Source organism: Ceratotherium simum, chromosome 24 (assembly GCF_057802395.1).
Source record: "Ceratotherium simum simum isolate JZ-2026a chromosome 24, ASM5780239v1, whole genome shotgun sequence".
Lineage (NCBI taxonomy): Eukaryota > Metazoa > Chordata > Mammalia > Perissodactyla > Rhinocerotidae > Ceratotherium > Ceratotherium simum.
Window position 1 is genome coordinate 42,091,898 of NC_141923.1, and position 23,973 is coordinate 42,115,870.

A 23,973-nucleotide genomic window follows, 5' to 3' on the forward strand; every position below is an offset into this window, starting at 1 on the left:
ATCCTTGATGTCTCAGATAACCTTACAGGGATAATTTACAAGCAAAACTTATTAGTATCTAAAGGATGCTGGCTGATTACCTTAGAGATTTTTAATATAACTTTTTTTCTTAGCGAATTCAGAAAAGATGAAAAGGTTTAAAGAAGAAAATAAACAGTTTCATAATCCTAGAGATAACTTCTGTTACAATATTACAATCTGCACGGATTGTTGAGCATGTTCATAGTTTGCTGAAATGTATTCATCCCTGGGAAAGGGAAGCATTTCCTCTGACTCTACCCGCAGGCTGTCTCCCTGGGCAGTGTGGAGTGCTTTGCCTCCAGCCTTCTGCCCTTATCAAAACCTAAGCTCAGTCTAGTAAAGCTGGCTGATAATTCTATGAGACATCAATACTATGAATGCTGGGTTACCTTTTCTGGGGATGCTGCCATTTGTAACAGTACTGACCTGACAAATTTATAAAGTCAAATTCCAACATCAATGACAGGCTAGGGTGGAGCAACATTTGGCAGGAAGATCTTTCTAAAGTCTCCAAAGTTAAGCTGCACAAGAAACCATGATTCTGTTGAAAAATAACATTATTCCAGAGGATCATATAGATGTTTCTGCAGAGCAATTGTTTCTCTACTTAAGATAGTTGGCCAATTGCTTTTAAAACAGAAGGCTAACCCTGTGACTGATGCCCATTTCAAAGAGAAAAAGTTCAATGTTCTCTTTTTTGCATATTTCTTCAAGTGAAATGAAACAGACCCAAAGTGTTTCTGTCTCTTTACTGACTATGTGCTACGTATCCTGGACCATCTTCAAACTAAGGACTATTTTTTGGAACCTTCTACTATCATCAGGACTTTCACTTAGGTTGTTTTCCCAGTCATGATAGGCTTATCTTGATTTATCACTGTCTTACACCTGTAACAAAATAGGGCTGCAGTGGGATAGGTGACCAACTCAGGACAGTTCATAAGTGCATACACGTCACAGAGTTTGTGTGGTCCTATCTGCTCTGTGATATCAGTGGTCAAACTTGTATTGTGGTATATGTGGAATTATAAATATGCCCTGGCTCAGAGCTCTTTTTGTTTTTGGTTTTTATTTTGGTGAGGAAGATCAGCTCTGAGCTAACATCCATGACAATCCTCCTCGTTTTGCTGAGGAAGGCTGGCCCTGGGCTAACATCCATGCCCATCTTCCTCTACTTTATATGGGACGCTGCCACAGCATGGCCTGACAAGCGGTGCATCGGTGTCTGCCCGGGATCCGAACCGGTGCCGCCAGCAGCAGAGGATGCGCACTTAACCACTACACCATGGGGCCGGCCCCATCGGAGCTCTTTTACATCAGTATTCTCCTTAACCCAACTCTAATGTCAACTTAAGCTTCTACCAAGTACTGTTCAGGTCCCCACTTACAGTGGAGTTCCTGCTTAGTACTTAAATTTGATACAAAGGCAACTTCATGGATAAAGAGTTCCAAGAAAGGAGAGAAAGAAAATTTCTCCTTGAACTGGCCTAACCACAAAGAAGCCCCAAAAACCTGGGATTTTCTAACATAGTTGTCACACCCAAAGATGGGGCCATGTCACTTCATAGAGACTACAGACTCTTGGAAGATGGTATGACCCTTTTCCCTAGGAGACGTTGGGACCATATAAATAAGGTCAGAGCCCTTTAAATTGGAACTAACCCCATAAAGTAGGAGCCAACCACTAGTCTAGAGTTTCAAAGATTGCAGTCTAGAAGTTAGAAGAAAACTCTGGTTTTTGGCTAATGCTCCTACTGAGCTGTCCAGGGTTCTGACTTTGGCACAGGACATCAGTATCTTTCCTAACCTTGGTCTCGATGCTGGTGATTTTGCTTTAAATTCTGAATACTTTGGATGTAGTCTGTGATCACTAATCTTCAACACCTCTGTGGTTTTCCGTCAGCTCTGTTGAGCCAGGCTCTTGTCAATGGCATACTGCGTACAAACTGAAAAATTGATTATACTGTGTTAGGACTTTTAAGTTGGAAAGCATGAAGCATAGGGTCAGAGGACTTAGAGTTTAGTAACAGCTGCCTTAGCCATGTGACTTTGAAGAAGTCTATGAAGGTTTTTCAGAATCTTGGTTTTCTCATCATCCCTGAACAATAAAACATGAAAAATATCTGCAACATAAATAACAAAGATACAATACAAAGACCACTTAAAAGTATTTGAGAAAAAAATACCTGATTGGAAAAGTAAACACAAAAGGCAATTCACAAAATAAGAAAGACAAATTACCCATATGACATACAAAAATTAACTCAAAATGGACCAAAGACCTAAATATAAGACCTAAAACTAGAAAACTCTTAGAAGAAAACATAGCTGTAAATCTTATGACCTTGGATTAGGCAATGGTTTCTTAGATGTGACACCAAAACCACAAACAACAAAAGATAAAATAGATGAATTGGACTTCATAAAAATTCAACACTTTTGTGCTGCAAAGGACACCATTAAGAAAATGAAAAGACAATCCACAGAATGGGAGGAAAAAACTGCAAGTCATATATATTATAAAGGACTTGTATCCAGAATATATAAGGAACTTTTACAACTCAATAATAAAAAGACAAATAACCCAATTTAAAAATGGGCATGGGATACGAATAGACATTTCTCCAAAGAAGATATACAAATGGCCAATAAGCACATAAAAAGATGCTGAACATCATTAGCTATCAGGGAAATGTAAATCAAACCCACAATATGATATTACTTCACACCCACTAGGATGGCTACAATAAAAAAAATAATAAATATAAAAATAAAAAAAGGCAGATAACCAAAGAAGATATACAGATGGCCAATAGGCACATGAAAAGATGTTCAACATCACTAATCATCAGGGAAATGCAAATCAAAACAACACTAAGATATCACCTCACGCCCCGTCAGAATGGCTATAATCACCAAGACAAAAAACAACAAATGTTGGAGAGGACGTGGAGAAACAGGAACCCTCATACACAGCTGGAGGGAATGCAAACTGGTGCAGCCTCTATGGAAAACGGTATGGAGATTCCTCAAAGAATTAAAAATAGAAATACCCTATGATCCAGCTATCCCACTACTGGGAATCTATCCAATGAACCTGAAATCAACAATCCAAAGAGGCTTATGCACCCCTATGTTCACTGCAGCATTATTCACTATAGCCAAGAAGTGGAAGCAACCCAAGTGTCCCTCGACTGATGATTGGATCAAGAAGATGTGGTATATATATACAATAGAATACTACTCAGCCATAAAAAAAGACAAAATCATCCATTTGCAACAACATGGATGGGCCTGGAGGGTATTATGTTAAATGAAATAAGCCAGAAAGAGAAAGACAAACACTATGATCTCACTTATATGTGGAATATAAACCAACACATGGACAGAGAAAACTGTATTGTGGTTACCAGGGGCAATGGGGGTAGGGGGTGGGCACAAGGCGTGAAGGGAGACATATATATGGTGATGGACAAACAAAAATGTACAACCAAAAATTTCACAATGTTATAAACTATTAAAACATCAATTAAAAAAAGGCAGATAATAACAAGTGTTGGCAAGGATGTGGAGAAATTGAAACTCTCATATACTACTGGCAAGATTTTTAAATGGTGCAGTTAATTTGGACAACAGTCTGACACTTCCTCAAAAAGTTAAACACAGAGTCCCCATATGACCCAGCAATTCTAATCCTAGGTATATACCCAAGACGAAAGAAAACATACCCACAAAAAACTTGTACACAAACATTTAGAGCAGCTTTATTTATAATAGCCCAAAAGTGGAAACAACCTAAATGTTCATCAACTGATGAATGGTTAAACAAGTGTGGTATATCCATACAATGGAATATTATTCATCAAGAAAAAAGAATGAAGTACTGATACATGCTGTAGCTTGGCTGAACCTTGAAAACATTATGCTAAGGGAAAAAAGCTAATCACAAAAGAGCACATACTGTATGATTCCATTCATATGAAGTGTCCAGACAGAATAAGCAAATTTATGGAGTCAGAAAGTAGACGAATGATTGTCTAGGACTGGATTTGGGTTTTGAGGTGGAGAGTGACTGCTGATGGGTATGAGGTTTCTTTCTGGAGAGATGAAAATGTTTTACAATTGATTGTAGTGATTATTGCACAACTATGTGAATATGCTTAAAACCATTTAATTATACACTTTAAATTGTATGTAAATTATATCTCTATAAAGCTGTTATTAAAAAAAAAGAACTACAAATTACCAAGGAACACATGAAAAAATTCCTAATTCCTTGGTCATCAAGTCAATAAAAAATTTAAATTACTATGAGATACCATATTTCTCATCAAATTTTGGAAATTAAAAGTGTATGTGTGTGTGTATTAAGTGAGATCTTTTTGTAAACTTCAAAGAACTATTAAAAGGCAATTTACTTCTATTATGTATATTTTGGTTTGCTTCTCAAGCTCAGAGTATCTAAAAGATGTTTTAATTGTGAGTTGAAAGCATGGAGAATTCAAGTTACAGATCTCCTAATTCACGTTTTTGCCCAAAGAAATAAAAAATCTTTGTGGTTTTACTCAAATGTACAAATAAAATAAGAAAAACAAAGCTGGCTTTAATGAAAAGTGATCAACTCTCTTCTTCCCACCCCTACTGGAGGACATTAGAAATGTCTATGTTTTATCCCCTTGGATGGCAGATTAAGTAACAGCAGCCACTCCCCATGGACAGAAGGAGCCTGGTGTGTTCCAAATGTGCTGTGTGACATTTGTGAGTGCTGAAGTGGTCCCCTGGAGAAAACACAGCTGTCTCATGCACCAGCCTGTAGACTCTATAAATCAGTTTCAATCTAAACATTCTTTCACTGCAGTAGTAAATGAAGAACTTCTTTCATATCAAATTCAAGAACTTCCATGTATTGCAGAAGAGTGAAAACTATGTTGCAAAATGAGCTGGGTGCTATGCAGACAAAAAAGCTTTGAACCAATGCCACACACAATGATTTCAGAGAAATTTGGGGTTCCAGAGTGAGTCTCATCTTGAGTCAAACACTTATCTTACTAAGTCAATGGGAGTGATTCCCAGTTGTATTCTCTCCTAAAAAGTTTCAAAAGTAGGGCCTTGGCTTGGGTGCTGATAAGCTTTTATATAATCCAAAGAAGGCAAATACTTGACATGTGTTGCCATGCTCCCTTCACTTGCCTGAATGTACCTATTGCCTATCCTTCTAGACACTCCTTCCTACTGAATCTGAATATGGCCCAAGACTCTTTCTCAACACAGTGCCCCAAGCATTCATTAATAATCAATCAATGAATTCTGTTTGCCATTCCTGATATAGGCTATTCCAAGTTGCAATGTGTGTTTGTGTGTGTAGGGGAACACAGTTAATCTGCTTTAAATGCCTGATGCAGTTACTGTTGACTCTTTGGTCTTTACAAATATAAATACCCAGGCAGAGCTTTTACCATTATAAGCCATTTTCTGGAAATAATTTGGAATGTGCTATCATATCTTAATAATATACTTTTCATATGTCTACCCATTTAGTGCTCCCCTAAACCCTATATAGAAGGTACTATTAAAATATCCAGGTCACAGTTGAGGAAACTGAGGCACAAAGCTCTTAAGTAACTTTAATATTGAGGCTGGAAAGGATTTCATTTTGGTTCAAGTTTATTACTTGTGCTCTTCCCACATGTCCCCACACCCCTTTCCCCATGGTACAAGGTTTGGCCAAAGTTAAGAAGCTAGCGTTAAATAAATGCTCTTCACCAGATTCCTTCTTTTGAAACAATGAACAAAACTCCTTTTCCAAAAAACAATAGCTGAAGACAAAACCTGACAGTTCTTTTGTCTCAACTCTTCTTGCTAAGAATCCTTCAAAAGTACCAACTCTATTTTCTTTGTCTCAAAAGCATGTTAGAGCAATTCATAACTTACAGCAACTATGCAAGGCCTGGAATTCCAGAGTCGACTGTGTGTTATGCCCATAAATCTTCAAATTAGTCAAGCTTTATCAGTTCACAGGGGTGCAGACATAAAATAAATAATACCGATAAATATCGGTAATTTCAAACCATGGCATAAACCTGAACATTTCCTCACCCAAATAGATAATTATTTGTATACATCCAGAGGTGGAACCTAATAAGATGGTTGTGAAAATTGCTAAAACTGAAAATAATGGGCACACCTCTTTTCAGCAGAGGAAAATAGAATCATTTATCAAAATGGAATTTCAATTAAATTGGAAATGGAAATGGACATTTTCAATCAAAATGGAAAATTTCAATTTCCTCTAACAAGTAAAATCTAAATATACTTAACTGGCTATTTCCTCCACACATTTTCAATCGAAGTATTGATCAGCATCTGATGAAACATGGAAAATAATTAGAATCATATTCCCAAACTCCTTAACTATTTAGGGATAAGGAAGTTAAGAGGCTGGCATAGTTATTCCAGTGTCTTAATGATGACTTTCATTAGTGTTTCTCAGAGAAACAAAATAACATACTCCATATTATTCTGTATATAACTCCCTTACCATAACAATTCTCAAATATTCAGTATCCATCAATAACCACTTAATGTTATATCATTTTTTTGTGCTCTTGGCGTGTTATCAATGAGACCGTGAGAAATTTCCATCTGGTATTTCTGATGCTTCAGGGCCTTCTAAACAATAGATTTGAAAAAAATCTCATAAATGCCCCTGATTACACGACAGGATTAAGCTCTATGGACAGACAACAGTGGAATAGTTTTTCATCTGAAAGATTTCTTAAACAGGCTTGTTTTTCCCATGGAAAGATTTTGAAAACCATGATGATTCATGATAACCAAAGATTTTTTGGTTGTCGTTGTTGGAGGGGGTAATTTTTTTTATAGCTTTATTGAAGTAAAATTGATATACGTTAAATTGCACATATTTAAAGTGAACAATTTCATGAGTTTTGACATATATATACACCTGTGAAGCTATCACCACAATCAAGATAATGAACATGTCCATCATAATTTTTGAAGCTATCAATCATGTAAAACTTTGGTGATCATCAGATCCCCAGGGGCATCTGGTACTAGTAGGCCATATTTATCGTCTATTGAGTGAACACATTTTCGTTAATTTACTGTCACCGAACATCTTTTGAACATTAGTATACTAGCAGAACAAAGGGTTGGCCAGAAAACCCTTAGGCTTTTGTTTCAGCGTTTTTGAGGAGCATCTGCATGGTGCTGAAGTTGGCCTTTGAATATACAAATGGACAAGTATAAAATCCTCAGTGTGCCTGTGGTGGCTCAGCAGTCCCACAAAGCCTCACAGTAGTTGCACCCCACGCCCCACATTTTCTAGAGAAGGAGCACGGCTAAGTCTATTCCTCCACCCTAAGTGTTGGACTGAACCTTTCTTTTTTTTCCAACCACATTGTTTTATAGACAATTTAGGAACCAATAAAGCACAAGTCTTGTTTGAAAAGGTGGGTCTAAATATGGGAATAATAAATTATAAGCCAAGTCACTTCCCTCCTCTGAGTTTCGTTTATCTGTCAGATATTTTCCACCTTATCAGACATTTCTAGAGGAAAAAGAAAAAAAAAAGAACCAAGCTTCTTGGAATGTCCAACTTCTCAAATAAAATAGACTGCACAGACAGCTATCATTTGTATGGCTTTGGCTGAGGGTTTCTGAAAGGAAACATAGCTGCTTTTGCCCTGCCTGGTGACATCCTATTTGCCCTCAGTGCTGGCAGGGATGAGGTGTGGTAAGCTTTTTTCAGAGGCTCTCCTGATAGCTCTTTCCTGTACTCCACTATTTTCAGCCCTGTTCTGGAAACAACAGTTTAAGGACGTAGCATTTAACCTCGGGGTGGCAGACTCCCTTGTTGGCATCTGCCAACACCCATCCCCACCCTTCCCCACGCAGACCCACGTCCCCTCCACAGTGATACCGGTCACTCTCAGATCTGTGGCCCTGAGGTCTCCAGCTTCCTTTCTTTGCCTCGGGTCCCAGGACACCAGTCCGGGCTTAACTTGATGAGTTGGGAGGGCGGCTTGTCTAATCAGTCACGCTTCAGCCGGGGGCTGCTTCTACCTGCTCATCCTTTCCTTTGATTCTTCCCCAAATGAGAGGAAGATTCGAGTGGACTTGGCACCTCCCCTAATCGGGGCCTGGCGTTAGCAGGCCGGGGGCTGACGTGTGCCAGGGAAGACTCGGACGAAGCAGGCCATTTTCACCTGCGTAATAACAGTCTTGGGACTAGCGAGGCGGCGGCGGGAGGAGGAGGAGGAGCGCAGGCAGCGGCCGCGGCGGGGCCGGGAGGAAGAGGAGGGGGAGGAGGAGGAGCTGAGGCGGGGAGAGCGGCGGCCGGGCGCTCCGCCGGAGTTGCAGCAGCGGCGGCGGCGGCGCTGACACCGCAGGCTCCCCGAGCGCGAGTCGCGGCGGCGGCAGCAGCAGGCAGCGCCCGCCCGCCCAGCCACCGCTCCTCGGTCCCGCCGTCGCCGCGCCCGGGGGCCGCCAGCCATGGCCGCGCCGCCGGATCCCCAAGACCAGCTGCTGCCGCTGGCCGGCCCCGGGTCCCAGTGGTTCGGGGACCGGGGGGAGGGGGAGGACGAAGCGGTGACGCCGAAAGGGGCCAAGCCGGCGCCGCAGGCGGGGGACCCCGGCCGGGGGTTGGGCGCCGGGGCCGGGGAAGCGGCGCCACGGGAACCGGGCTCGGGCCCCGCCCGGCCGCCGCCCGTTGCCATGGAAACTGCATCCACAGGTAAGACCCGCGGGCGCCGCTGCCCCGCAAATGGCGTCGGGGACCCGGGTCCCTCGGCCGGTCCCCTTCTCCGCAGCTCGCTTCTGCACCTTCCTCGCGCTCTCTACCTTGAGCACCAAGCTCACCCCTCCTTCGCCTTGGGCGATTGTAAATGTTAGCGGACTGGTAGAAAACAGGCATTTATTTTTCCAAAGGCTCTGAGAAGACAAAATACTATTGATCCTTTTATTTCATTATCATTATTATTTCGGCTTTAAAAATTGTCCTCATAGGCAAACCGCAGCATCCTGGCTGCTGGAACGCCGTGTGCAAGTTTCTTCCTTCTGCCAAGGGTTTGAGGCTGTAGGGCCCGCTTGGCCAGTTGCGATGATTTTTTGGGGCGTGTTTGCGTACAGCATGCGCGCCGGCGACAGGGGACGCTGAACAACAAAGCGACAGGCAGGCCGGCTGCCCCTAGACGGTCGGTCCTATGCAGAGATGTGACTTGAACTCTCCCTTACCCCTTCCCTCCTCAAATCGCCACACCCTTCTCCCTCGCAGTTCCCCCTCCCATTCTCCACCTCCCCCTCTCTCCAAGCGGAAAACAGAAATCCCAAGGTGTGTCTGTGCCTAATTCAAGAGGGACAGCATTGCGAGAGGGGTGAGAGTTGTGGCAGCCCCCGCCCAGAACCTTTCGTTCCCAACTGCCCGGATGCCCCCCATCTTACCGGGAGCATTGAAACTTGGAACCCCCAAGAGCAGCCGGTCTGGCTGCGGTGTTGGGAGGGCTTGAGTGGTGGTGAGTGGAGAAGGCACAGTTTACCGCCAGTCTGGACCCGCTCAGGCATTTGGAAATTGCTCTGGGGTCGGTCTCGCTTCGCCTGACTCCCCTGCCGAGCCCGAGTGCGCGGGTGCCCAGCGGGGACCAGGGACCTTGGAGCATCCTGACCGGAGGATGCAGGAGGCGAGCTTTGGGAGGGGCTGCCGGCCTGGGTAGCGCTGTGTTTCCAGAGAGTGCTGTGTCGTGTTGTTCCCTGAGAAGGCTTTGCTGTGGTGGAGTGGGAGTTGTGTAGTTTTGGAAATGTAGCCCTCAAAGGTCTGGGGTGGTCCCGGAGGAGAGCAAGGGAGGCGGAACTGGCATGCGTGCTCTTGGCAGCTCATTTTGGGAAACCCCTTTCTTAAGCCGCCGCCTCTCTTGAGGGCCATGTGGAGTGCCTTAGGTAGTCTTAACTCTCCTTTAGTACAAAAGATTTGAGCTGAAGAAAGGAGGTTTGGGCAATGCATTGAATAAAACATGTCAACATTCTGAGGGAAGAGAAGAAGTGGAGACCATATAACCATATACCAGCAAAACAAAAACAAAAACAAAAACGAAAAGAAAAAAGACTCAAAAGAGGAAACCCCCATTTGTCATATATTAATTGTTATATGGGGGCGGGGGAGGATTTAAGAATGGCTGCCTAGCCTCTCTTGCAACTTCTTCCTGTAAAAGAAGAGAAAACGAAACTCTGTATAATTGCAAAAGAAGATGGCAAAAAAAAAAAAAAAACAAAGGAAGGTATCTTTTTTGTTGGTTTCCCATTACCATTCTTTGTTGAGAGTAGCTCATAGTTCAGAACATTTATCCATCCTCATCAAAGTGAATTCTTTCTTTTTTTTTTTTGTGAGAAAGATCAGCCCTGAGCTAACATCCATGCTAATCCTCCTCTTTTTGCTGAGGAGGACTGGCCCTAGGCTAACATCCATGCCCATCTTCTTCCATTTTATATGGGTCGCTGCCACAGCATGGCCCGACAAGTGGTGCCTGGTGCTCCCTCCGGATCAGAACCTGGGCCGCCAGCAGGGGAGCGCGCGCACCCAACCACTACACCACGGGGCTGGCCCGAATTATTGCTTTATAAACATTGCCCACCTCCCATTAGTGTCACCAAGGTGAGGTGAACTAGAGAAAGGACGCCAAGTGCCCTGTGTTCAGTGACATACTATCCACTAAAATGAGTTGCTATATATAAAATACTTAGAACGACTCCTGCCACAAAGTAGGCATTTGCAATTTTTAACATTATTGTAGAAATATTTTACTTTGTTGAATGTATTAGGGGTTTCCTATCGAAGGCAACAAATACACTAATAAAATAAACATGTTGCTAAGTTTGGAAGGGGGAAATGAAGGGAGGGGAAACGAACGCATATTTTGCATATTAAGTAGAAAATTTTTAGTTTATTATTACTGCTTGAAGGAATTTCTCATACAGTTGTTGATTGTTTAATGTTTTAAATCTGCATGTTTCTTATTTAGTAGACTGGATGGGCTGCTGTACCAGACCCAGATGCTGGAAATGATATCTAAACAAATAACTAGATCTTGAAAAATCTAAATAAAATCTGGGCCAGCTTCCTTGTCTGTTATTTTGGCAGTTCTATTGCTATAAGCAAAGTCAGCAGGTGCATCTTGAACTTTACCAGAGACAAAATCCAGAGGAAGCCTACTAAGCACACTGCTTTACTTGTTTAAAAGAATGGTGCTCTTTGGTACTCAAATCAAACTAAGAAGTAACTTAGACTTGGAGAGTGATGCATTGTAAACAGATTTTGTTTCTTTTTCAGAGGGAATTATAAAATGTAAGACTGATATTGATGTTTTAAAAACATGTTTTCCTGAAAAACGCTGCCAATCATACCATCTGGACAGAAATTCTGTTATTTATTTTTATACATTGATATGAATTAAAGTTCCCAAAGAAACATTTCCAAAAATATTTCTTGGTAATGTCTTGCAATGAATATGTGTTTAATCATTAAAGCTGCACTCTGAAACTCCATCAGTACTGTATTTTCAGATATTCTCATGGCTTCTGTCCCTTTTGTGGATTGAAAATGTTCTTAATAAAAAATAACACTGTCTTCTAATGCTACAATTTTTCATGTCTAAAATTGATAACAGGCACATGAAGTGATGTCTCTTGCCAAGGGAACATTTAATACACCATGTGTAGCCTACAACATGTTAGAGTTGTTGATCATGAATCAGCGCCATCATCTAATAACTTTATACGAAGGATGTTAAGAGCAACTGTTTTGTTTTTTTACCATCAGTTATTTTATTCCTGGAAACTATTCAAAAGGAGCATACAATAACACAAGGATAGAAGAATGGCCCTTTGTTTAAAGGAAGAATTTAAAATAGAACATTTGAACAAAATGCAATGTTAAGAAGTTAACTCATTGGTCGCTTTGGAAATTAACTCATTGACTGTTTCATGCATGGAAGGCAAAAGGAAGAAAAGAATGGAGAAGGGTCTGGAGAAACCAGTCCAGTATGATTTGCTTAAGTAATATTGACTTATAGATAATTTGACTTAAATTTCTAGATGATTCCCCCCCCCAAAAAAAGAAAAAGAGGGAGATTTTCCCAATTTACTTGGACTGCAGTGCTCATTAATTTACATTTTTCAAATGCTGAATGTGGTGCTCTATTGGAAAAACTATTCTTAGTCTATCATGATTTAAATAACTTTCAGAATGTTTTTATATCCTGTGTTTGTTCTGTTTAATATAACAAATTATACTACACACATTACCAGTCATCTTCTAAAATTCATGTGGAGGGTGGACTGGCTGTCTTCACTGTGGATGTGTTTGATAGATGTGTGTACATTTTTTTATTTGGAGTCATTCCCAGTAATCCCCTTCAGAAGGTGTAAACTTCAATTTTCAGTTTTCTTTCATCTTTTGAGAAAGCTACAGTTCTATTAAAATGGAAAGGAACACTATGCTTGCTTCACAATATTTTACAGAACATATAAGAAGAGTAAAAGAGTCTCTATCTAGTGCAACTCATTTCTCTTGACATAGCCTCTGGATACAATCAATAACATTTCTGGCAGAAAGTATCATATGTCCTTTCATATAGGAAATTGAAATTAGGTTTAGTTAAAATTTAGAAGCACTTACATACCCTAAAAATACACTGATAAATAAATTTTATCAAGGCCTCAGCATAACTTCCTCTTCATGAACTCACTGTTCCAGGAAACCCATCCTGCTCATTGCCCCTCCAATACACCATAGGCCTTCCTGCCCTCATCTCTCTTCTGGGTTGTTCATCTACTTCTGATTCTGAGGGTTTGGAGAAGAGTTGTGGATTATCTTGCTCATTATACTGTCTATCCTGGATAGCATGGATTATGGAAGGTTTTTATTATCTGTAAAGTGGGAAACCATTGTGGTTCAATTCAATTTCGTAAACATTTATTTGAATGCTTCCTTTGTGTAAGGATCTGTGCTAACCACAAGTCGTGGTTTCCCAGAACACGTGTACCTTGCTGTGTCGCATTAGTATTTAGTTTAGTCAAACAGTTCCTTTTGTGTCATTTTTCATTTTCCTCATTCTCAAGTCAATACTGGAAGCTTGTCTAGAAGAGCATTATAATAGTCTAACCACATGGTCACAAGGGCATGAGTTAGTTTTCTGAGGTCAACACAGAATCAATAAATATGAGCACAGCTTGCTCAAACTTCATAGCTGGGGGAAAATAAAATCAATCAATCTATCCAATCCTTTCTTCTTCATAGAAGTAACTGTGGCTGAATATTACTCAAAATCTCTGGATTAGTTGTGCTTTTATTTTAAAATTAAAATAAATTATTTCAGTGGTGACTAAGGGAGCTTTGAAAAAGACACTGTAGGGGCCTGCCTGGTGGTGTAGCCATTAAGTTTGCGGGCTCCAATTCGGGCTGGGGGTTTGCAGGTTCGGATCCCAGGCGTGGACTGATGCACTGCTTGTCAAGCCATGCTGTGGCGGCGTCCCATATAAAGTAGAGGAAGATGGGCATGGATGTTAGCTCACGGCTAATCTTCCTCACCAAAAAAAAAAAAAAAAAGCACTGTAAAATGTAGAGAGCAGTGAAAATAAATGACATATTTCAAGAGACTGATATATCCACACAGGAATGTTCTCCACTGAAGTCATTGTAAGGAACGTCGCCAAAAAGTGAAAGACATCTAGTTTTGTTTGTTTAAGTAACATTCAAGGGCAAAAAGAACAATGAGAAGAGCATAAACCAGAGTGGTCCACTGCTTGTGGAAGATGCTGTAGTGCGAGTATATGAGAAAAGAGAGGAAAAGCTTCTCAATTCATATTTAATCTGTATTATTTAAAATGGACAGAGATTCTTAAGTTGGAAAATCTAAAACATACAGAAAGAGAGACTGGAGGCCTAGCATAAGTAAACAGAAGGTGAAATCCTGTGCCATTGCTTTGATGAGACTGGCCCTCCAGAGCCAACTACTTTACGTCTCATGGTATTGAATGAGTGTGCTGAACAGTTTTAAAGTCGTTCCTAGTATCTTTTGTGAATAAAGCTAATGCTAGGAAAGTGGAAATGGGGAAGTGATTTTCAGAAAAGCGGGGGAAATGATACGTTCTTAAAACCTACAAGCCAATATATTTGATGCTGATTGCTGGTAGAATCTAAGTATGCATTATTATGCCAAGTATTTATAAACCCTTAGAAAAGAATAAATATGTTTATCACCAGAAATTCCCATTGGTTCACTAAAAAATAATGCCTATAAAAAATTTTTTTTTCAGATTCTGAATCACCAGCTCATGTGATTCAGACTTATGATGCCCAGGAAGTCCACAAAACACTCAACTTACATAAAGCCATAGAAAGCATGCTCTTTAATTTTGCAAATGGCACAAAGTTTCAAAGGATGGTTGATATTAAAAAATCTTGATTTTAATGTTTACCTGAAAGCAAACTCTTTTAATTAAAATCATTTTTTGCCATAATTTTTAAAATTCCTTTTTGAGGTAGGCAATATATACACATGATATTAAAATTTAAAAGGTACAAAAGGGTATACAGAGAAAAGGAAGTCTTCACGCTCTATCTCCCAGCCAACCATTGTCCCTCTCCAGAGGCAACCATTGTATCAGTTTCAGCAAGACAGCATTATTTAATCCATTCATGATTATACTGTTATTTACTGAACCCCTGCTGTATGCCAGGTATTGTTCTAAGCACTAAGGATACAGTAGAGAAAAGGATAGAGCAAAGTTTGTCTTCCATAAAGTGTATGTCCTTTGTGTGTGTGTGTGTAGGGAGGGAAGGGGAGAAGAGGGTGGGGAGACAGAGAACAAAAAATATGTCAAGGGATGATAAGTTCTATGGAGAAAGTTAAAACGGTAGTGGAGTGATAGTCAAAGAAGGCCTCTTTGGTAAGGTGGCACTAAAGCAGAGACTCGAAGAAAGTGACAGAGTAAATCATGCAGATGGATGCCTGGAGAAGATCATTTTAGGCAGAAGAAACAGCCTGTGCAAAGGCCGTGGGTGAGAGTGCACCCTGGAACAGCAGGGGGTCAGTGGAGTGAGCAATGGGAGAGTGGTGGGAAATGGGCTCAGAGTGCAGGGTGAGAGGTGATGAGAAGATTAGGTCCTATAGGCCATTGCAAGAGCTTTGGATATTACTCTGAGTGTGAAGGGAGCCACTGGAGGGTTTACAGTGGGGGAGGAGCATGTTTAGAGCTAAGTTTTCAGTTTAATAGATCACTCTGTACTGTGTTGAGAATCTAACATGGGAGAGGTAGTGGGGGATGTGGAGCAAGAATGGCCAACTAGGAGGCTATTGCAATAATCCAAGCAAGAGATAATAGTGGCTTGCAGTGGGGTGATAGCATTGGAGGAGGTGAAAAGTGATTGTATTCTAGATACATTCTGAATGTAAAGCTAACGGGGTATCCTAATGGATTGTGTATGGGGTGTGAGAGAAAAGAGTCAAAGATGACACCATTTTTGGCTTGAGCAAATGCAAGAATGGAGTTGCTATTAGCTGGGATTGGGAAGACCTTGGGAGGAGCGGATTTTAGGGAAAAACCAGGAGTTTGGTTTTGCGAATATTGATTTTGAAATGCCTGTTAGACATCCAAGCAGAGACGTCAAGTAGACAGTGTAGAGGTCGGGGGTGGGGAGTGGTCTGTTCTGGGTATATAAATTTGAGAGTTGTTGGCATAGAGATGAGGTGACCAAGGGAGTGAGTTTTGATGGTGAAGAGGCCAAGGAGTCCTGGGACACTCAAATATTTAGAGTTCCACAAAGGAAAATAAGTAAAAGTGGCTTAGTGAAGTAGAAGGAGAACTGAAAAAGTGGGATTCCAGAAGGCAAGAGAAGTGTATGTTAAGAGGGATGGAATGATCAACTCTGTCAAGTGCTGCTTGTAGGTTGGGTAAAATGAGGACTGAGAATCAGCCATTGGATTTGACAATGAGGAAGTCATGAATTTGATGAGACTGCTTTATTGTGAAGTGTTGGAAAACTTTGATTGGAATGGGTTTTAGAGAAAATGAGAGAGGAGAAAAATAAGAGACAGGATCTATAGACATGACTCTTTTGAAGAATTGTGCTATAAAGGAAACTAGAAAAATACGAGGTAACTGTCTGGGGGATTGGGATCAAGAGAAGGGAAAGTTTTATTTATTTTTTTACTATGGGGTATATTAAAGCATATTTGTAAGATGATGCAAATGATTCAGGAGGGATGGAAAGATCAATGGTGCATGATACAGAGGGGGCATTTCCTGCAATTATGTCCCTGAGTAAGTGAGGGGAAATGGATCCAAGGCACAGTGGAGGGTCGATGTTAGATAGACATAAGGACAGCTCGTGGATATAACTGGAGAAAAGAGAGAAGTGGGCACAGGTGCAGGGGTGGAGCCAAAAACATGTTCAATGAAATAGGAAGCAAGGTCAACAGCAGAGTGAATAGCAGAGTGAAGTTGGAAGTTTGAGAGGAGAGGAGAAGGTATAAAATTGTTGTGTAGGAGAATGGGAGAGTGAAAGGACTAGGGGAATTGTAGGAATTCTGAGCAGCCTTAGGGTTCACTTGGAGTTGGTGGTTATGAGCTTAAAGCAAGACCAGTTATCATATATGTTATCGCTTTATTTTTTTCAGTTGAGTTCAGCTGCCTGAGTGTTGATTTGGAGTAAGTGGATGGTTGGAGTGGTTTTGGTTTTTGTTTTCTGGTGAGTATGAGAAGAAGAGAGGGGCAATGGAATTGAGGATGTGTACAAGACAGTGAGAATAATGATGGGTCATGGAATCTGGGGAGGAGGGAAGGAGGACAAGAGGGGATGAAGCACAGCAAAAAGATGATACTAACAGCGGGTTGTATGTGGTGGTGGGGTTGAAGATCAGCTGGAGCAGGGGTACCTGAGTAAGGGAGCTGGAAGGATGAGAGGTGGTGATTTGAGAGTGAGTCTTTGAGACAGAGATTAAGGAGGGGGTACAGTTATTGAGGGGAGTGGGAGACTGAGATGGCGTGGAGGACAAGGTCATTGGAGGAGAGGAGTCCAGAAGAATGGCAAGGCCAGGAGTGAGATCATCAGCTATATGATTACTGAAACCAGAAAGAACCATGATAGTGATTGGAGAGTGACAGTGAACCAGGTGCTGGTATCTTTAGGAAAGGGCGTAGTGGCCTGGGCTTCAAAGCTAGGGGTTTTTAGAGGGGAAGGAAGAACAGTGGCCTGTAAAATTATAAATGCAAGGTCCTGACTGTAGGTTCTGCAAACTCTATTTAATATGTACAAAACGTAGGAGATGCAACTTAAAATAGTTCATTGTGGGGGATGGGAATTTTGAGGGTTGTAATTAACTAAATATGAGCTAGTGGTATGGTGAAATTACTAAAGTTTCTTATGTAATTTTAAGTAGTATTAATAGAAAGTCTTGGGTACACATTATCTGAGGTAATAGTTCCCCTAGATTCTGTTCTAGGCAGACCACATTTGGAGTCTTATACTACACAGTGGGTGCTATGCTTTGAGAGACATTAATGAGCTATAGAATGATGAGAGAAGAGTGACTAGATTGGTGAGGCTTCTAGAAAAAATGCCGTTTGAGAAATGGTTGAAGAAATTAAGAATTTTTAGTCAGAAGAAAAGAAAAGTTAACAGAGATCTGAAAGTTAAATTCACATACTAGAAAAACTCTTATGAGGCAAAGAAAGAAGACTTGACCCAGGTGATTTCACAGGGCAGAATTGGGAGTGGTGGCTAAATCAGAGAAGCAGAGTTCTACTTAAGGAAGGAGAAAGTTCTAGTAATTAGAACTGACCGGGTGAGAGATAGATTGCCTCCCAGTTACTGATATTCAAGCAAAAGCGAGGTTGCTGTTTACTGGGGGAAACTTAGAAAGGAAAGTGTTAGCTATTACCAAGATCTTTGTACCTTCCTAAAAGAAAACAGTACCCCTAACTTTATACTGTGGTTGTTCATGTGGGCATATTTCTCAAAAGTGAACAGCACACAAATGAAACCAGAAACAGTGTTCATCACAAAAACCACAGTTAACTTAAACTGGCTACCTAAAGTGCAGTCTCCACAAAATCGTGTCCTGCTTTAAATTCTTCTCCAGTTCTCCACTGTCGAGAAAAACCCCTTAATGTAACATACTCGCTTCTTAAGAACTATACAACTTAATCTAATTTTGGGTTATTAACCTAAATGTGAAACAGGATATCTGCAAGCATCTCTTATTTATTCTTTTATCCTGAACTATCTTTTTTTCATTTTTTACTACTGTATCTAATTCCACACATACTCAATACATTCTAAAATGTTTGGGGAGGGTGAAAGGGATAATTCAGCACATGTGTGTGGTGATGGGTTGTAATTAGTATTTTGGTGGTGAGCATGATGTAATCTATGCAGAAATAGAAGTACAATGATGTACACCTGAAATTTTTACAATGTTATAAACCAATGTTACTGCAATAAACAAAAAATTTAAAAAAATAAATAAATAAATAAAACGGGGATTTCATTAACTAATTCTGTAATGCTACAAGCATTATATGATTCTCTCCTTAGTCCTCTGCCTCACTATCTGTATATTTATGTTATATTATTCATTGTAAAACCGTGTTTTCTGGATTACCTAATGAATTATGTTTTTTATTTTTGTTTTTGGTGAGAAGAGTCGCCCTGAGCTAACATCTGTTGCCAATCCTCCTTTTTTTGCTGAGGAAGATTGGCCCTGGGCTAACATCTGCGCCTGTCTTCTTCTATTTTATATGTGGGATGCCTGCAACAGCATGGCTTGGTAAGCGGTGCGTAGGTCTGTGCCCGGGATCTGAATCCGTGAACCCCAGGCCACCGAAGCAGAGTGCACGAACCCAACCACTACGCTGCTGGGCCTGCCTCATGAATTACATTTTTAGCCGGAACATTCTACATTCTAACTTCCATGTCCAAACCCCAAATGGATTTTCTAATTCATCTACTGCATGCAATTATTATAAAACCAGTTATAGGCAACATTCTTGCTTCCTGAACGTGGGGAATTTGTTGAATATCTCACATCCTTCAAAACACCCAGAAATTTGTTTTATGCATAGCAAATATTCATTCACTTTTAAAAAACAACTCTTGGACAACAGAAAATTGTGTGTATTCAAGTTATTGCTGATCTGGTTGATGAGTTTGAGAATAAAAATCAGTGTCATCTCTACTTTGGCATGAATTTTTCAACTGATCCTGAAAAATCAGGGCTTCTCAAAATGTGATCTATAGATTACCTGCTTCAGGATCACATGAGGTGATCCACAGTCCTCAACCCAGGGGAACTAGCCTGCCAAGTGAGTGTTACAACTTGAAGAAACACTGATTTATTGAATCTCTTCCTTGTGCTCAGCATTTTGCTAGGAGCTGTGGGGAGTAGAGGAGCATGAGCTATGTCCTCTTTCCTCTACTTCCTCCGAGCTTGCTGTCTAGATGGGAGATGTGATTAACTCACACAAAACAAAGGTAAACAGCTCAAGTCAGAGTACGGCCTGGTGCTTGGATGGATGGTACAAATCATAAGCAAGTACTGCAGGAATTTCATGATTTTGTGGGTTCCAGAGTACCTGGTCTCTTGAAAGAGGTGGAGTGTGACTTATGCCTGAAGGATAGATGGAAGAGGATTAAGCAAAAGTGAGCAGAGAGGCGGTTTAGGTGAGGGGAGAAACATGAGTGGTGACGTGGAGATGAGCGATGACTAGGCTGGTTTAACCTGCCCAGCCGGGTAGGGGGAGAGAGATTCTAGGGGGCTTGAAAGCTACTCATAGGACTCGGACTCCTTTTATATGGATTCTGGGACCTTTTAAGGTTTATATGGGGGGAAGTCATGTTATAAAGCTGTGTTAAGGACGATTAGTCCAACAGTGGCATAGAAGATGAACTCAGTAGGGGTGATCCTGAAACCTGCATGTTTGCTGACAGAAGGCTGACCCAATAACATCAGTTTCAGGGCCTTGAATAAATAGCCATGGGAATAAAGAGGAAAGTACATGGGAAGGAAGAGGAAGAAAGATGAGTGGCTTCATAGGAACATTCAATAGGACTTTGTGACTGACAGGATATGGAGCATGAAGGAAGGAATGAATCAACTCTAAAGTTCTGTGCCCTACGGCTAGGAGAATGTTGGTGCTATAGCGAGGTGGAAGGGGGAACTGGTTAGAGAGCTGAGGATAATGAATTCATTTTTAGTCATTTGGGGCTTGATGTGATGAAAAGCCATTTGAGTGGAAATCTCCACTTGGTGCTGTAGATAAAGGAATGAATTTTGGAGATGAAAACAGGATTGTTGATACAGATTTAGAAAATTAGAAGAGAAACCATAGAATAAATTAGTTTTCTGAAAGAGATTTTGTGGTATGGGAAGAACAAAGTGCGAAGAACAAAGCAAGAGTGCCTTGCCTCTTACAGCTGAGTGGCATTAGGCAAATTATTGAACCTTCCCGAGCCTCATTCCATCGTATGTATATAGGGTACTAGGTCTTGTAGAGTGCCTGGCAGTCAAATGTTAACTACTCTCATTGTTACAGTCATGTGGAAGCCAAGATGGCATGGTTCAGAATGAGCTCTGACTGAGAAAGCAGATTTATCTAGTCTTGGCGCCTAATATCATGTCAATGTGGTCAAATCTGCTTTATGTCTGTTTCTTCATATATAAAATGGGCATGATACTGTTGTCCTGGCTATCTTACAGAGCTGTTGTGAAGATAAACAGAGATAACATGAGGAGGTCATGCAAATTGTAAATAACTAAATATCTGTAAGGTACTATTAATAGGAAGCCCAGTCAGCACTATCAGATGCAGAAGAGAGGTCTAGGAGAACAGAGATCGAGAAAAAGTCATGCTACCTCAGCCTTACGTGTTTTAATAGAAAATGCTTGCTGTGCTTAGCTGGATCTCAGCCAAATATCAGTGGAGAATGGTGGGAGAGCAAGGAAGAATTCGGGTGGGGGGAAGTCAGTTCTGGCCGTCCACCTTGGAAGACATTTTGGCTACGTAGAGTGCAGTTGGTGTGGTGACCCACTCCGTTCCTCATGTCCTAAAGAGTGATCTGTGACTGGAGCAGGGCTGAGGTGTGCCCATGGGGTCCAGCTGCAGTGAGGGAAGACAGCAGATGATGTCTATTCTGATTTTCCTGCTTGGTGGAAGGGCAATAAACGTAGGAAGCTATCCTAGGTATGTGTCGGAGTTGGTCTAGAAGAGGCTGCTTCTCTCACCAGAGAGGGCATCGCAGTGAAAGATAGCTCCTGCTGCGCACCACCCCCTCAGAGCAAGACTAAATCAACTGGCCCTGTGGGCTAGTGGGTATCTGCAAGCTAGTCTTATAGCCGTGTAGGTTAAAGTCTTCCATAAATAGACTAATGCTTCTGGAGAGATAGAGTAAATATACTTTTCTTTATCCCTCTTGCTAAGTATAGCTGAAAACCCTGAACATTATATATAAAATAAACATAAAAAGACTCTGAAAGGTGGAGAGAAGAAGGCAGACTTACTAGGGACCTTGGGACCTGAGGAACAACATGGTGGTGAGTTCTCTGGGTTTTTCTTTTTCCTCATATAGCTTGGACTGGATGCTGGAGAAGCCAGCAACCAGGGAACACCAATGGGCACAAAAAGCACCCACAAGAAAGCCTTTTGCCAAAGGACCAGGCAAGGGACAGCCTAGCAAGACAGAATGCTTTTAGACAGTAACTGCTCTGCTCCAGCCAAACACCATGAAGTAAACTGCTGCCCTCACCCCCATCCCCACCAGTAAAAGCCAAGTGGGGAGCCTCGACTTCCACCTTGTGAGGCGGTGAGAGGAACCCCAACAAACTGCCACCTCAACAATCCCATTGCCAGTGGAGACTATGTGGGAAGTCTGGACTTCTACCTCCACCCAGCAATAGCAAGGCTTTGCCACCTGATATGCCTGCCAGCTAGTGTGGTGTCAGAGGAAGCCTGGTGGTGAGTCAGGAGTTTTAACACTGCTCAGTGGTAATGAGACTGAGTGGAGAACCTGGACTTTCACCTCCACCTGGCAGTAATAAGGCAGCACCCTTCTTCCCTCTTAGTGTGGCATTTAAATAAGATCCATAGTCTCATAACATAATACCCCAAATGTCCAGGTTTCAACTGAAAATCAGATGTCATACCAAGAACCAGGAAGATCTGAATTTGAATGACAAAGTATAATCAACACCAAGATGACACAGATGTTGGAATTATCTGACAAGGATTTTAAAGCAGCCATTGTAAAAGTGCTTCAATGAGCAATTAAGAACACATTTGAAACAAATATAAAATTGAAAGTCCCAGCAAAGAAATAGAAAGTTTCAGCAAGGAAATAGAAGATATAATGAAGAACCAAAGGAAAATTTTAGAACTGACAAATACAATAAGAGAAAGAATTGGAATTAAAAAAACTCAGTGGATGAGCTCAACAGCAGAATGGAAAGGATAGAGGAAAGAATCAGTGAACTTGAAGATAAACAATAGAAATGAGCAATCTGAACAGCAGAGAGAAAATACTCTGAAAATAAAAGTGAATAAATAATAAAACTGTTCCACTCTACAGCACAGGAATATTTACCAGGACTCGTTCCCTTTCTCAGGTGTTCACTGAGTGTGCATATTAACAGAGTGCAGTGAAAACAGGCTGAGAGGTGTGTGCCTCGTGTTCGCTAGATGCATAAAATCTCAGCTGTGTTGTTCCAGATGTGGGCTTCAGGGAGAATAACTGAATAGTACTGCTTGAAGTCCTTGAGCTATTTTCCACATTTACAATACTCACTGATTTCTGACCCTCTAGTACTTAGATAACTAAATATATGCACATATAAGCTAAATTATTTAACAAGCACTTACATAGCACTTACAATGTGTTCTGAGATCTTTACATTTAATTGTTATAACCACCCAGTGAAGCAGGTGTTATTTATCCCGTTTTACAGATGAGTAAACTGAAATAGAGGTTAAGTGAGTTGCCTAAGGTCATGCAGTAAGTGGCAGCACCAAGATTTGAACCTCAGCGGTCTGGCTCTAGAATCTGTGCTCTTAATTACTGCACCCTGTCACCTATTTTAGGCTTTTCTTGTGCAACCTCAATTTTATGACCTGTGTAGTGAAAGTTGCATGCTTATAAGGCGTTAACCTCTATGCAAACCTATCTGAACTAGAATGAGAGAGATCTGGGTGAGGGGGACGGTAGCTAACACTTGGAATGATAGACTTTGTGAATCCATAGGAACCTCAGCTGAAAGAAATAGTTACATTTAAAAAGTGGACATTTGACAGGGATAATTGTAAAATCTTGCAACAGGATCCTCAAACTAACCACATGAACAGAATGGGAGGGTCATGGTGAAACTGTGACACGGATAAAGAAAAAAATATAGAAGTTTTAGTTAACTAAAACTTAACTCCTAGTCAGTGGGGTGAACCAGCTGCACCCGAGGTGACGAACTGTTAGTCTCGGTAACTCCAGATGCCCAGAACGAGGATGTGAGAGTTGCGCTTGGCTCTGGGAGGGTGGAGTATATGTGGGGTTGGGCAGAGTCCTGAGTGCACTGAGAGCTCCAGGGCGGAGCTGGTAGCAGAAACCTTGACTCTGGTTGAAAGAACGGAGGATTTACAGCCTGCACAAGAGAAGACAGGATGGGTTATGACAGCTGTTTAAAAATACATGAAGGACTATCAAGTGACATAGTGACTGGATATGTCCTGTGTGACTCTGGAGGATGGAGCTGTGGTCAATCAGAAGTTAAGCTCTGAAATATGAAAATAGCCTGGACTGCCTTATATGGGGGTGAGTTTCTTGTCATTGGAAGTATGTAAGCATAGTTGGGCTGGTAATTTATATGACAGAGGGAATATAACAGAGAAGATACATTA

The 23,973-nt window shown here is 41.2% G+C and overlaps 1 protein-coding gene across 1 annotated transcript in view; it reads left to right on the top strand.

The window, feature by feature from the left end:
- Positions 1-8,495: 8,495 nt before the first annotated feature.
- The window catches only part of RTN1 (reticulon 1), a 231,887-nt gene continuing 216,409 nt past the window's right edge, over positions 8,496-23,973 (top strand). The window contains exon 1 of the mRNA XM_004426207.3: positions 8,496-8,776. Within this exon, the coding sequence (XP_004426264.1) occupies positions 8,536-8,776 (241 nt within the window). The 5' untranslated portion in view covers positions 8,496-8,535. The remainder of the gene's footprint in view (positions 8,777-23,973) is intronic.